Source organism: Trematomus bernacchii, unplaced genomic scaffold (assembly GCF_902827165.1).
Source record: "Trematomus bernacchii unplaced genomic scaffold, fTreBer1.1, whole genome shotgun sequence".
Lineage (NCBI taxonomy): Eukaryota > Metazoa > Chordata > Actinopteri > Perciformes > Nototheniidae > Trematomus > Trematomus bernacchii.
This window is the reverse complement of record NW_022987616.1, coordinates 5,151,934-5,167,129: the sequence shown is the minus strand read 5'-3', so window position 1 is coordinate 5,167,129 and position 15,196 is coordinate 5,151,934. Positions and strand designations below refer to the sequence as shown.

Genomic DNA, 15,196 nt, shown 5'->3' with positions numbered 1-15,196 from the left:
CATTTCACGTGTCTGTGTACTTGAGATTGGGTACATCAGATTGGGATTTCATCAGATCAGAGACCGAGGGGACAGAAAATACAACACAAGAAGACAAGAAAAGTCAGAATCCAGGAGAAGAGGACTGTGTTTATTCCTGAGTGATGGCTGGAGTATGGCGCTGCATGCTGGCAGCGGCTGTGTTGATGTGTGTGTGCTTATGGGATTCCACTGAGGCTGTAGGGGGGGCTGTAAGTCGTCCACGACCCCAAAGACGACGTCGTCCGAAGCCAAAGGTCGACCCCATTGACCTGGCCCCCGCTGCACAGAACGTAGACATACAACAGGTAAACCAACACGTACTTTTACATTTGATACACCAGGTACATTTTGCTTATGACACTGTGCATTTAATAGAAGGACTTTTTTACATTATATTGCATTAAGCTGATTTTTTGTTATAATAAATATGTTTACATTGTGTTGGTATTTTATTTAAGTTTCCAGGCAGAGTTGTGGCGACTTGAGCAGACTTACAGTGATTCTGGTCCCTGTCCGAATAATTTAAAATAATAGCATTGCAAAAATAATCAGTGGAAACAATGTGAATGACCTGGAGAGAATAGCCCCAAAAAACTGACATTTTGCTTCAAGAAGAACCTAGAAAAAGGGAATTTTGTGACGCACTTGCCATATATTGCAGGTTTTTGAACAATTTGTATATTGTTTAACATTTAAAGCTAATACTAAAGGAGGTAGAACAATGTAACCATTATATGCAAGTACCCATACTAAAAAGAGAATTTGACACATTTTTCACGTGATTTGTCATGGATTAGTGGGGGCGTTGTCAACATGGACATGCTTGACAACGCAATATGGGAGATTTTCAGCTGAATAGAATTTGAACATGGACATATGAGCCAATTTTTGTTATTAGCACAACATAGAAAGGTTCGTTAAATACTATTTACCCTCGATATATTCATTTTGACCTGATAAAGGAGGGCAAATCCTAGGTACAAATTACCAAAAAGCATACCATTTTTGAGAGAGAAAAGAAATTCAGTTTTAGGAGAGAATATATAAAGTCTTGCCTTTGTTTCCTCGGTCACCTGCTTGTTTGTGCTGCAGATGACAGGAACATGGTACCTGCTCAACATGGCCTCTAAATGCTCTCACCTGATAAACCATGGGACCAAGGTGCAGCCAACGGTGCTGACCCTCACTCGCTCCCCCGACTCGGACCAAACCCTGTCTGTTAGCACTAAAACCCGACAGTAAGTGCCTTTGATTTATCTAGGGAGCTAAAATGCCACAGATCTCTCTCCTTTCTCATTTTTATTACTGACTTCATTCCTCAACCATATGTGGGAGGACAGTTAGATCTGTTTGTTTGGGTCATCATGACCTGGCAGATTAATAATCCTTTTTGGGCCACACACAGGTAAAAGCTTTTTTCTTTTGTCATTTCCTTATGCAACATTCGAAAAGTAGGTCAATCTGAGGCTGAGACTGTGACACAGCTTATTTAGAATAGTATAGAGAAAACGTACAAAAAGAGGTCTTATATGAGCCAAATCTACTTTAAAAGGGGGGTAATGCATCCCTCTAAGTTGTCTCTGAGGAAGAAACAGCAGTCAAATGTTTTTACTGAATGTTACATCATATATCTCACAAACTCCTCAGTAATCACCAGTGCTGGGAGATACAACAGGTCTACCATCTTTCAGCAGCCCCAGGCAAGCTGACACTTAAAGGTCAGTGTTGACATTATCAAGCCCTTTTAATAAACTGCAATGCAGCGTCCCCTTCATGTCTTGTGTTGTTTCCACCAGGACCTCGTTCTGAGTTGAACACGGAGATAGTGATCGGGGAGACGGACTACAGCTCCTACGCCATCATGTACTTCCAGAAACGGGGCCAGATCAGCATGAAACTCTACAGTGGGTTCCTCAGACATGTTCTCATTTTCTTTTTTTGGTAAAATTAAGATTGCACTATATATTTAAAAATGCATTGTTATGATATTCTTGCAGGCAGATCGGTAGACAACCTGTCCGAGCCCATGTTGAGCAAGTTTGAGCAGCTTGCAGAAAAACAGACATTTGGACTGGCATACCTCTTCCCCTTCCCCACCTACAGTAAATCCACTTAAAAATGATATAACATATGTTTGCAAATGCAATGTCAAATGTAAAGTGTTATAATAAAAGCACAAGAGCTACATAATCTCCAGTAATCAGCACATTTGGGAAAGTAGTTTGGGAAATACACTGCCACCTCAGCTGGTTTTATATAATTGTTTACGTTCCTTTCCAGGTCATTGTGGAGATGTGGACCAGGACCATGTCATCAGTAAGTTAAATGTGTTTAAATTATTATCCTATTATGAAATATTAACAAGACAAGTAAAAGGAGCAAATACAGCACTTTCTTCTCAACCCAAAGACATGCCGACACATGTAAAATACCTTCTTCTAACCAGAAGGGTTTCTTCTGGTTAGTCGAGGTGTCAGAAACGATAAACAGTCCTTCAGCTGCCAGTAGCTCGCAGGCGTAATGTGAAGTTATGGAGTATTTTCACAGGTCATTGCACGCTGCAGTACATCAACGATAGCCGTGCTCAGACCTATTTCATGCCTTTCATCCTCCTCAGTGTAAGCTACGGGTCACTGGTTCAGAGCATTACATGTCGATCTTCATTTCCACAGCTGCAGTTAGCTTTAAGCTGCTGAGCGACAAACAATGTATTCTCCAGCTCTGCTCCTCTGTGTTTAATGTGCTATACTTATTATATTGTAATGATATGCATCTAAGATATAGACATGCAGCAATGCCAATAGGAGATTTCTATACAGCAGTTGTATCTGAGCTGTATCTGAACTGAGTGATTTCATTATGATTAGTGATAGTGATTTCGACTCCACTTTGAGCGATAGAATCACTAACAAAGAATTGCTAACAAAGCACTTATATACTAATAAAGGACTGGCTTATCTAAAGCCAGTTGAGTAGCACTTGAAATGTTTTGGCTCTATGAAACCTGATGTACTTATATGATTCTGTTTTCTTCAAGTTTGTATCTTCTTGGTCGAATGCACTTATTGTAAGTCGCTTTGGATAAAAGCGTCAGCTAAATGCAATGTAATGTAATGATAGAATTGATAGGATGATATAGTGTGCTGCTGTGGTTTAATCAATAGGATAGAACCATTTCATTGCTTTATTATTGATGTTGTATAAGCTTTTGGGGGGTAGTTAATACTAAGCATTCAAATGTATAAACAGGGTAGTTACTGCCAGTTTATAACTTCCCTGCAAGAAGCACAGCAAACGTGAATAAAGTGCTGGATTTGTTTGCAATGTAATGGTGTAATTCAGGAGTACGTAAATGCAATGTGAAAACCAGAGGCAGATTAATGACCTGCTGCAGTCTCCATGTCTGCTCCTGCAGGCTGTGCATGTATTAGATTCACTTATATCAACAGCATGTTATCAAACGTCCACTCAGGGATTATAACAGCAGCGATTCTTCTTTGTAATCTAACCTGTCACTCCCCATTTTACAGACTGTGACCCCGAATGCTGAGGAGGCAGAACTGAGCTGCACACATTCAGCCTTCAGCATCAAGGACTATCAATTGTAAAGCACTCAATTGTCAGCAGTTACAGATAAATAAACCATACAGAGCACAATGAAGGTGTTGGTAAATGTTTGTTTAGGGTCTACCACCCACTGACTCTGCATCTCAAAGGTATTATTATCATGTTAACTACATCCCATCCCCTTATACTGAGATTATAATTTCACAGCGTGTGTCTGTTTGCATGCTCTTTGGGTGTATGCGAGGACACAAACAGTGAATGGCGGGGGTGGGAGTTAATATAGATCAGATGTTGAACCACAAAGGGAGTTCGGTTACAAAACTGGGTTATGAAAGTGCTTTCTTGTGAGTTACACAACAAATGAATGCAAGTCTGTGTGTTTTGTCTCGTGGCAAATAGTGCTGGGATGAGTGCATCAATGTTTTTGTGCAAAAAATCTATCAAAGCCAATCAACACATTACACGTTGCACAATTTGGATTACACAATTTCTAACTAAACAGTTACAGGGTGTTCTTTTACACATAAATCAAAGACTTATGCAACATTCAGTATCATCCAACTGTTCTTATTCATGTGTGGTAACAACACTTCTAAAACTCTCAAGGTGAACTGCAAAAAAACAATCAAATCATTTTCAGCAACACTGGCAGATGTTTTTATGGGAAATAATAAAACCTCTGACAGAAAAATGACTCCCTTAGTGCAGCTGGCAATACAATTTCCTGCAAGAGAAACCTCTAAAGTTCTATAAAGAGAGACTTGGCCTTTATAATTTGGAATTGAAAAACGCACGACAGTCTTTCTTCTCTGACATCATTACCAAAAACAAAAACAACGCACGTGCCTTGTTTGCTACCGTCGACAGACTAACTAACCCCCCAGTGTCAGTAGCCTCTGAATTTCTATCCACCAGGGCGTGCAATGATTTTGCCTCCTTCTTCACTGACAAAATTCAGAAAATTAGACAAGCAGTCAGTGCCTCTGCATCAGGTACAGCAAATGTGTTGTCCCTATGTCCACCTAATATCAATTCAAACACCATGACACAATTCCTTCAGATTAATGGTAAAAACTTAGAGGACATTATTCAACTTCTGAAATCCTCCTCCTGCTGCCTTGATATTATTCCAACAGGATTTTTCAAAGATGTTTTTCCTTGCATGGCCTCAGATCTACTTCATATAGTAAACACATCTCTTCACTCAGGTATTTTTCCAGAGGCCCTGAAAACTGCAGTCATTAAACCGCTCTTAAAAAAGAATAATCTAGATGCTTCAGTAATGAACAATTACAGGCCAATATCAAACCTGCCATTTCTAGGTAAAATCATTGAAAAAGTTGTATTTCAACAGTTGAGTAACTTCTTGCATTTAAATAACTGTTTGGATGTGTTCCAGTCAGGATTTCGTCCAAACCACAGCACTGAGACTGCTCTTGTAAAGGTCTTCAATGACATCCACTTAAACACAGACAGTGGCAGAACTTCAGTGTTAGTATTATTAGATCTCAGTGCTGCGTTTGACACTGTTGACCACAACATATTACTAGACCGACTAGAAAACTGGGTGGGACTTTCGGAAACAGTTCTAAATTGGTTTGAGTCCTACTTAAAGGACAGAAAAAACTTTGTTTCTATAGGCAAATACACATCTGAGTTGACAAATATGACATGTGGGGTACCTCAAGGCTCCATCTTGGGGCCTCTTCTCTTTAACATCTACATGCTACCACTGTCTCAGATAATGAAAAACAACAAAATAAGTTACCATAGCTATGCGGATGACACACAAATTTACGTAACAATTTCACCAGGAGATTATGCTCCAATTCAAACACTGAGTAAGTGCATTGAACAAATCAATGACTGGATGTGTAAGAACTTTCTCCAATTAAACAAAGATAAAACTGAGGTAATGGTTTTTGGAGCCAAGGCAGAACGTATAAAAGTTAGCGCTGAGCTTCAGTCTGCAATGTTCAAAACAAAAGCCAGAAATCTAGGTGTAGTCATGGACTCTGACCTGAGTTTCAACAGTCACATTAAAACAGTTACTAAATCAGCCTACTATCACCTAAAGAACATATCTAGGATTAAAAGACTAATGTCACAGCAGGATTTGGAAAAACTTGTCCATGCTTTTATCTTCAGTAGACTCGACTACTGCAATGGTGTCTTTACAGGCCTTACTAAAAAATCTATTAGAAAGCTGCAGCTAATTCAGAACGCCGCTGCTCGAGTCCTCACTAACACTAAGAAAGTGGATCACATCACTCCTGTTCTGAAGTCCTTACACTGGCTTCCTGTGTGTCAAAGAATAGATTTCAAAAATATTGTTGCTGGTTTATAAAGCTTTGAATGGTTTAGGCCCAAAATACATGTCTGACCTACTGCTAAATTATGAACCATCCAGAACTCTCAGGTCTTCAGGGACTGGTCAGCTTTCTGTCCCCAGAGTCAGAACTAAACATGGAGAAGCAGCGTTCAGTTATTATGCTCCAAATATCTGGAACAAACTCCCAGAAACCTGCAGGTCCGCTGCAACTCTTACTACTTTTAAATCCAGGCTGAAGACTTTCTTTTGCCGCTGCTTTTAATTGAACTATTCACATCTTAAACTACACTGTAACTTTTAACTTTTATCCATGTATTTTTTCTTTTAATGTTTATTTTATTATCTTTTCTTTTTAATGACTGATTTTAAATGCCATTTTCATAATGTCTTCCATTTTTGTAAAGCACTTTGAATTGCCTTGTGTTGAAAGGTGCTATATAAATAAACTTGCCTTGCCTTGCCTTGCCTAAAGTTGGTTTATAATACCCACAAAGTTCTTATTTCATACTTTACTTGAAGTGGACTTAACCGGCTCTTACAGTTGATGTGACTTCTCCTTCCATGTGTATGCTAAAGTAGGGTTTAATGTGCCATATGGTGAAGAAATTCACACTCTCACCAAACAGCTGTTGATAGTCTAGGGATGAACGAGCATTTGTGATGGAGGAGGGAAAAGGGAGGGGTGTTAAGGACCCTATTATGTGACCACTCTCCCTTTTCTTTCTTGACCTCCCTCATTCTCCCCTCCTCACCTCCCCCTCTTCCATCCACCAGTTGTGTAACGGCAGTGATTTGCATGCCAAAACGCTTTTGTAAGAGGCTAGCAGGGGGAGGAGACAGGAGGAGAAGGGAGCAGGACTCTGCAGGATATAAGGAGCCTGCACCCCTACTCTCTTACCTTACATTCCTGAATTCTTCTTACTGCTGAAGCCCAGAACACAAAGGAGCAGCCATGAGGAACACACTGCTGAGGATGCTGGTCGCCCTGATGTGTGCGCTGACCGTCTGCGCTGACATCACGCCGGCCGCAGACTTCGACCTGCAGAAGGTAAGAGACGGATTAGATTCTGCTGATATTCCACAAACAAATATAGCTGGTTATTCCTGCAGTAACTGTGGTTGTGTAACATGTTTATTGCATGAGGTTTTAAGAGTTTAAATGAAATGATTCAATGTGCTGCTGTTCAGATAACCTCTCACCTACTTTGCATTGATAGATTTGAGTTTTTCATTCTTTATTGACCCCTTCTGTTTTTCTTCTAGATGTCAGGCAAGTGGTACACTGTCGCTTTAGCCATCAACGCTCCGTGGTTTGTGAACAACAAGGCAGGAGTGAAGACTGGGACAACTGTAATTGTGCTGACCGAAGGAGGGAACATGGACCTCACTTATTCCAGCTTGAAGTGAGTGATCTCTATGCAATCATACTTGAAATCAATATAAGGATTCTCCTGGGGAAAAAGGAAAAATAAACTGACATGGGCTGACACTTACTGCATATTATTATTAAGTTGTATTGTTTTGTTGGTCCAAAAACTCCAATATATAATCAGAAAAGCAGGTATTTAAGGGGAATATTCTCTGAAATGTCCGTATTATATAATATGATTGATCATCAAATCAACAACTCTAAAGCAAACCTCTTTTTCGCTCTTTTAGGGACGATGGTTCCTGCTACAGAGCAACTCACACCGCTCAGAAAACAGAGACTCCCGGTCGCTTCACCTTCCACAGCCAGCGTGAGTAGAGCACGACACACACACTTGCACACACGCACGTGAGACACAACGATTCAACAGCCTGACCTTTGTATTTCTGCTCTCATCAGTTTGGAACAACGACAACGTCATGACCATTGTTGATGTTGTGTACAACGACTACGCTCTGGTGAACACCGTCAAGACAAAGGAGGGAGTGTCTGAGGCCTCCATCGCAGTCTACAGTGAGTGAAGAGGGACACATTGTGTGATGGAATAGGTGTGTGATTTGGTGAAGGTGAAATTAACTCACTGTGTGTTTCCAGGCCGCACTAATGAGTCCAGTGAGGTGGTGCAGCAGAAGTTCACCCAGCTCGCTGTGGAGGCTGGAGTCCTGCCCGACAACGCCGTCATCCTGCCACAGAACGGTAAGTCATCAATGCAGAAAAACAGCACTTTCATAAACTCATTTAACGTTTCTTCACTTATACTCACTGTCCTCCTCCTGTGTTGTTACAGCTGAGTGTCCCGCAGTCTGAGGACCCCCTGCTGTCTTTCTCCCCCCCCTCACTGTGATCTGCAACATCACAAAGCTACACCTGAGACGGTTTCCTTTCCTGCTGCTGCTGCATATTAAAGAGCAATCCTGACCCTCGTTCAGGGCTCATTCCCCCCCACTCTGCACACATAGACTGTGGCATCAGAGCGACACAACAGAAGAGCTGATAGTGAACAGAGGGAATGATTGCAAGAGACTGTGAATGCTGTTTGTTGTCTGTGTGTCTTTTGTAACTGGAGTGTTTTTTTAAATAAACTTAAAGCCAGAAAAAAATGTATTCTTTCAGTGTTAAGATTCTTCCTAGAAACTGCAACGTTTCAAATCTTTAGAATCATGAATGTCAAATCAATTTAGCAAATTACATTACACACATGATTAACAGGCATACAATTAGATCTCCAGGAATTACACAGGGGCTAGGTTTTTTGTTTTAAACAGGCCTACAGACAGATTAAAGGGTTACTGTAATACTAGATTAGCTACTAGAAATACACAAACAAAGTTCTATTGTGGGCGTCTTTGCAAGTAATCACATATATTAAAGCTCTGCATACTTTATGAATCAAACCAGGAAGGAGCAATCTTCAATTGTAAACATCAGTAATAAAACTGACAATGTTGGACTAGTTTGACTGCGACCAGAAATAAAATGAAGTACTTTTACTGTGTACTTTGTGAGTAATCCTCTGTCAGAGTCCCCTCCATAGTACATAATGCATGTTTTTCTGCTATCTTTGATGAATGATAAAAATACAATTTTACCATTAGTTCTTAATGAAATTGATAATGTTTGACTTTGTATTAGTTAGCCTACTACTAACAATACATTGAAGTACTTTTACTGTGTATTTATTGAGAAATACTCTGTCAAAGTCCCCTGCTGAGAACAAAATCAAGCCACTTCTGCTAAGTTTGATGAGGGAATTCTTTTTGTTGCCATTAGTTCTTCATGAGATTGATCCTGTTGGACTCAGTACTAGTGAAACTACCCCCACAAGTATTATGAAGTACTTTTACTGTGTACTTTTCCAGTAATCCTCTGTCAATGTCCCCTCCTGAGTACAAGAATGCATGTTTTTCTGCTATTTTTAATAAGCGTTAAACTTTCTTCCTGAGACTGATATTATTGGACAGAGTATTGAGGATATGGTAGACATGATATCAGCAATACTTCCAGTCAGTAGTACTCTGGCAGCAGCATGTTTACCCCTTGGAAAGTATTTAGAGACTGGTTTGGATAGCTGGTCACAAATATCCTTCAGCACACATGACACACCCTGTCACTCTGGTTGGCCTCTTATGATGCTGCTGTCTTTTAATAAATGACTATTTCTCTGCCGCTAATTCTTTCCTCTCAGATTAATCAGCCTCATCCTTCCATCAGTCCCAGTCAACGCCTCCAGCAAACTTCCAGTGTCTGACTCCATATGATATTGTCCTGATGCCCCATGATCACAAAATGACGACTAGAGTCTGAGTGCTAAGGACCTCATATTATGTCTGTCATTAATGTTACATCACCCATTATAACAATTTTCATTCCTTTTTTCTCTTCTCTTAACTGTAAAGTCCTTTTCCTGCACCATTTTAAGGCTTCAAAAACAGGCATTTTAACTGTATGTGTTTGGAGAAATAACACAATCAATGGCCAATAATTGTACTTTATAAACTCTGAATCTTGTAGTGCTTGAAAAAATACACACTGGCTAAGCCGGCCAGGTTATATGCCTTGTTTGGAGCCGTGTTTTGCAATATTTATTAAAATATCAGTTTACGTTCTATTTCAACTATTTTAGGCAGGAAACCTTTATTGACTAAACATTTTTAAATAATTTACTATAATTTAGAAAGGTTTTTGTGACAAATAATTTCCAACTAAACAGTTACAGGGTGTTCTTTTACACATAAATCAAAGACTTATGCAACATTTAGTATCATCCAACTGTTCTTACTCATGTGTGGTAACAACACTTCTAAAACTCTCAAGGTGAACTGCAAAAAAACAATCAAATCATTTTCAGCAACACTGGCAGATGTTTTTATGGGAAATAATAAAACCTCTGACAGAAAAATGACTCCCTTAGTGCAGCTGGCAATACAATTTCCTGCAAGAGAAACCTCTAAAGTTGGTTTATAATACCCACAAAGTTCTTATTTCATACTTTACTTGAAGTGGACTTAACCAGCTCTTACAGTTTATGTGACTTCTCCTTCCATGTGTATGCTAAAGTGTAGTTTAATGCGCCATATGGTGAAGAAATTCACACTCTCACCAAACAGCTGTTGATAGACTAGGCATGAACGAGCGTTTGTGATGGAGGAGGGAAAAGGGAGGGGTGTTAAGGACCCTATTATGTGACCACTCTCCCTTTTCTTTCTTGACCTCCCTCCTCCCCTCCTCACCTCCCCCTCTTCCATCCACCAGTTGTGTAACGGCAGTGATTTGCATGCCAAAACGCTTTTGTAAGAGTCTAGCAGGGGGAGGAGACAGGAGGAGAAGGGAGCAGGACTCTGCAGGATATAAGGAGCCTGCACCCCTACTCTCTTACATTCCTGAATTCTTCTTACTGCTGAAGCCCAGAACACAAAGGAGCAGCCATGAGGAACACACTGCTGAGGATGCTGGTCGCCCTGATGTGTGCGCTGACCGTCAGCGCTGACATCACGCCGGCTGCAGACTTCGATCTGCAGAAGGTAAGAGACGGATTAGATTCTGCTGATATTCCACAAACAAATATAGCTGGTTATTCCTGCAGTAACTGTGGTTGTGTAACACGTTTATTGCATGAGGTTTTAAGAGTTTAAATGAAAGGAGTCAATGCGCTGCTGTTCAGATAACCTCTCACCTACTTTGCATTGATAGATTTGAGTTTTTCATTCTTTATTAACCCCTTCTGTTTTTCTTCTAGATGTCAGGCAAGTGGTACACTGTCGCTTTAGCCACCAACGCTCAGTGGTTTGTGAACAACAAGGCAGGAATGAAGACTGGGACAGCTGTAATTGTGCTGACCGAAGGAGGGAACATGGACCTCACTTATTCCAGCTTGAAGTGAGTGATCTCTATGCAATCATACTTGAAATCAATATAAGGATTCTCCTGGGGAAAAGGGACAAATAAATTGACATGGGCTGACACTTACTGCATATTATTATTTAGTTGTATTGTTTTGTTGGTCAAAAAAAAAAAAAACTCCAATATATAATCAGAAAAGCAGGTATTTAAGGGGAATATTCTCTGAAATGTCCGTATTATATAATATGATTGATCATCAAATCAACAACTCTAAAGCAAACCTCTTTCGCTCTTTTAGGGACGATGGTTCCTGCTACAGAGCAACTCACACCGCTCAGAAAACAGAGACTCCCGGTCGCTTCACCTTCCACAGCCAGGGTGAGTAGAGCATGACTCACACACTTGCACACACGCACGTGAGACGCAACGATTCAACAGCCTGACCTTTCTATTTCTGCTCTCATCAGTTTGGAACAACGACAACGTCATGACCATTGTTGATGTTGTGTACAACGACTACGCTCTGGTGCACACCGTCAAGACAAAGGAGGGAGTGTCTGAGGCCTTCATCGCAGTCTACAGTGAGTGAAGAGGGACACATTGTGTGATGGAATAGGTGTGTGATTTGGTGAAGGTGGAATTAACTCACTGTGTGTTTCCAGGCCGCACTAATGAGTCCAGTGAGGTGGTGCAGCAGAAGTTCACCCAGCTCGCTGTGGAGGCTGGAGTCCTGCCCGACAACGCCGTCATCCTGCCACAGAACGGTAAGTCATCAATGCAGAAAAACAGCACTTTCATAAAAACTCATTTAACGTTTCTTCACTTATACTCACTGTCCTCCTCCTGTGTTGTTACAGCTGAGTGTCCCGCAGTCTGAGGACCCCCTGCTGTCTTTCTCTCCCCCCCCTCACTGTGATCTGCAACATCACAAAGCTACACCTGAGACGGTTTCCTTTCCTGCTGCTGCTGCATATTAAAGAGCAATCCTGACCCTCGTTCAGGGCTCATTCCCCCCCACTCTGCACATAGACTGTGGCATCAGAGCGACACAACAGAAGAGCTGATAGTGAACAGAGGGAATGATTGCAAGAGACTGTGAATGCTGTTTGTTGTCTGTGTGTCTTTTGTAACTGGAGTGTTTTTTAAAATAAACTTAAAGCCAGAAAAAAATGTATTGTTTCAGTGTTAAGATTCTTCCTAGAAACTGCAACGTTTCAAATCTTTAGAATCATGAATGTCAAATCAATTTAGCAAATTACATTACACACATGATTAACAGGCATACAATTAGATCTCCAGGAATTACACAGGGGCTATGTTTTTTGTTTTAAACAGGCCTACAGACAGATTAAAGGGTTACTGTAATACTAGATTAGCTACTAGAAATACACAAACAAAGTTCTATTGTGGGCGTCTTTGCAAGTAATCACATATATTAAAGCTCTGCATACTTTATGAATCAAACCAGGAAGGAGCAATCTTCAATTGTAAACATCAGTAATAAAACTGACAATGTTGGACTAGTTTGACTGCGACCAGAAATAAAATGAAGTACTTTTACTGTGTACTTTGTGAGTAATCCTCTGTCAGAGTCCCCTCCATAGTACATAATGCATGTTTTTCTGCTATCTTTGATGAATGATAAAAATACAATTTTACCATTAGTTCTTAATGAAATTGATAATGTTTGACTTTGTATTAGTTAGCCTACTACTAACAATACATTGAAGTACTTTTACTGTGTATTTATTGAGAAATACTCTGTCAAAGTCCCCTGCTGAGAACAAAATCAAGCCACTTCTGCTAAGTTTGATGAGGGAATTCTTTTTTGTTGCCATTAGTTCTTCATGAGATTGATCCTGTTGGACTCAGTACTAGTGAAACTACCCCCACAAGTATTATGAAGTACTTTTACTGTGTACTTTTCCAGTAATCCTCTGTCAATGTCCCCTCCTGAGTACAAGAATGCATGTTTTTCTGCTATTTTTAATAAGCGTTAAACTTTCTTCCTGAGACTGATATTATTGGACAGAGTATTTTAAGAGGATATGGTAGACATGATATCATTTTTAAATTATTTACTATAATTTAGAAAGGTTTTTGTGACAAATAATTTCCAAATTAACCTTTTTCTCATTTTATACTGTGTTATTAAACCAGTAAACAATTTAAGTAATTTCTCATGGACATACAAAGAATGGAAAGATGCACAGGCGACACACTGAAGTTGGCCTATATTTAATAGAAGACCGATGTATTGAACAAAACATTTTGTATGAGATGACACAAGTGCTGTTTAGCAAGTGAAAGTGCTGTCAATTGTAGTTTCCTCCTTCATTTGGCAAAGTACACATATTCATCCTGTTCCTTCATGATTTCTCAGACGAGGGCTGCAGTTATCCATCCAACGGTTGCTCCGACGCCAGCCGCCCCTGCAGCGGCAGCTGCTGGCAGACCGGCTGCACCTACAGCAAGGATCAAAGGTTTAATATATCAACTATGCAGACATTACCATATTATCATTAGTTTAACCAAAAGATTCAAATGCAAAACATAAAAGTGATGATCTTTACCTGCTGCCTGCAAAACAGCCACTGTACTTCCGGCTGCCACTGCTCCCCCGTTAGCCACTGCAGCTGCTGACATCATGCCGGCAGCATAGGAGCCTGCTGCGATCCCGGCTGAGGTGAACCCTACACCGGCCAGAAAAACAGGAGCAGCGAAGAAAGCTCCAACTGCAGAGGAAACGTTGTTAATGCCAATTTGTTTGGCCACTCCAAAATGAATAGTGAGTCAGAAATAGTAAGCATTTAAGTGGATTGTCTAAATAATCTCAAATTGGGCTCAATAAAGAGTATCTAATCTAAAGTGCGTTTACAATCAGATGAAAAAGTTTTACCTGCTCCAGCGCCAGCTAAAGCTACGGTAACTGAAACACAAGATGAATATCGAAGTCAACATTAACATCGGGCTTAATCGATACCTTTGCTAAAGTAAATGTGTTTTTTGTTGTGATTAAAATAGCCTAGAATGCACGAAGTAAAAACTCGATGAAATGTAAAGTGATACTCACACAGCCCCATGACTTGATATATTGTGTAGTGAACTGATTATCCTTGAGCTGCACCGGGTTTATATAGCCTGCCTAGCTTTCATTTCCTGAGAAGTAAAAATCTGCTGTATAAGGCTTAGGTTTCTCTTCTTGGGAAATGACATTTATGGATTTTGTACAGCAGAGGGCGTCAGATATTCCTTGTAGTTAATGAATAAAATATTCTTCTCACTGTATTTAGAGCACCAGGAGGAAAACAAAAGACTGTCAACGTTGAGGAATTCTAACCCAGTTTAGGTCTACCTGCTTTGTGGATAAAATGTCTTCACCGTTTATTTACACATCAATAGTTTAATGCAATTAAAAAGGGAGTCTTATTACATTTTATATTTAAGTCGAGGCACACCAAATACACCATTCTTTATGTGTCCATCGCCTGATTTTTATTATGAACGACAAGAAGCAATAACGACAATAATTCACTTTGATGTGATACTGACCTCTCACCAGTGGGGGGCGCTGTTTACCAGCAGCAGCAAAGCTTCCTCAGTTGAAAATCCCTTTATGTTGTGTTTGTGGAAAATACGTTGTTTATGATTACCAGAGGTGGGAAGTAACTAAGTACATTTACTCAAGTACTGTACTTAAGTACAACTTTGAGATACTTGTACTTTATTTGAGTATTTCCATTTTATGCTACTTTGTACATATACTCAACAACGATTGAGAGGTAAATTGTGTACTTATACTTGAATCATTTTCCGTTCTAGTCTTTAGGAAGACAGGTGGACGTCTACAATGAAAAGCATCATAACAAACATGACTGCAGTAGCCTATTAACAATAACCACATGTATTTAGTCTGTATTCACAAAAACAGACCAGACTATATGTAAGCAACTATTAGATGGATTTACATTACATTTTGTACACAAACGTATGGTATCACAGCCTGC

The 15,196-nt window shown here is 40.0% G+C and overlaps 4 protein-coding genes and 1 long non-coding RNA gene across 5 annotated transcripts; 3 read left to right on the top strand and 2 right to left on the bottom strand.

Annotated features, from left to right (window-relative positions):
- Window positions 1-17: 17 nt before the first annotated feature.
- c8g (complement component 8, gamma polypeptide) lies at window positions 18-3,678 on the top strand. Its single transcript, XM_034132397.1, has 7 exons — window positions 18-326; window positions 1,114-1,259; window positions 1,669-1,739; window positions 1,818-1,925; window positions 2,019-2,123; window positions 2,302-2,337; window positions 3,552-3,678. The coding sequence occupies exons 1-7, from the start codon at window positions 144-146 to the stop codon at window positions 3,569-3,571; spliced, it is 669 nt and encodes a 222-aa protein (XP_033988288.1). The 5' UTR covers window positions 18-143; the 3' UTR covers window positions 3,572-3,678.
- Window positions 3,679-4,218: 540 nt separating this feature from the next.
- Window positions 4,219-10,638, bottom strand: LOC117484006. The gene is made up of 2 exons (XR_004556065.1): window positions 10,295-10,638; window positions 4,219-4,325 (listed from the first exon to the last, which is right to left on the bottom strand). It is a non-coding gene; the product is annotated as an uncharacterized LOC117484006 (long non-coding RNA).
- Window positions 6,764-8,453, top strand: LOC117484002 (lipocalin-like). The gene is made up of 6 exons (XM_034132402.1): window positions 6,764-6,968; window positions 7,184-7,323; window positions 7,580-7,659; window positions 7,749-7,862; window positions 7,944-8,045; window positions 8,137-8,453. The coding sequence occupies exons 1-6, from the start codon at window positions 6,873-6,875 to the stop codon at window positions 8,154-8,156; spliced, it is 552 nt and encodes a 183-aa protein (XP_033988293.1). The 5' UTR covers window positions 6,764-6,872; the 3' UTR covers window positions 8,157-8,453.
- Window positions 10,639-10,668: 30 nt separating the features above from the next.
- Window positions 10,669-12,233, top strand: LOC117484000 (lipocalin-like). The gene is made up of 6 exons (XM_034132399.1): window positions 10,669-10,870; window positions 11,086-11,225; window positions 11,488-11,567; window positions 11,657-11,770; window positions 11,852-11,953; window positions 12,047-12,233. The coding sequence occupies exons 1-6, from the start codon at window positions 10,775-10,777 to the stop codon at window positions 12,064-12,066; spliced, it is 552 nt and encodes a 183-aa protein (XP_033988290.1). The 5' UTR covers window positions 10,669-10,774; the 3' UTR covers window positions 12,067-12,233.
- Window positions 12,234-13,411: 1,178 nt separating this feature from the next.
- LOC117484004 (interferon alpha-inducible protein 27-like protein 2A) lies at window positions 13,412-14,403 on the bottom strand. The gene is made up of 4 exons (XM_034132404.1): window positions 14,263-14,403; window positions 14,089-14,118; window positions 13,763-13,924; window positions 13,412-13,654 (listed from the first exon to the last, which is right to left on the bottom strand). Exons 1-4 carry the CDS (start codon window positions 14,270-14,272, stop codon window positions 13,569-13,571), a joined length of 288 nt encoding a protein of 95 aa, XP_033988295.1. The 5' UTR covers window positions 14,273-14,403; the 3' UTR covers window positions 13,412-13,568.
- Window positions 14,404-15,196: the final 793 nt, after the last annotated feature.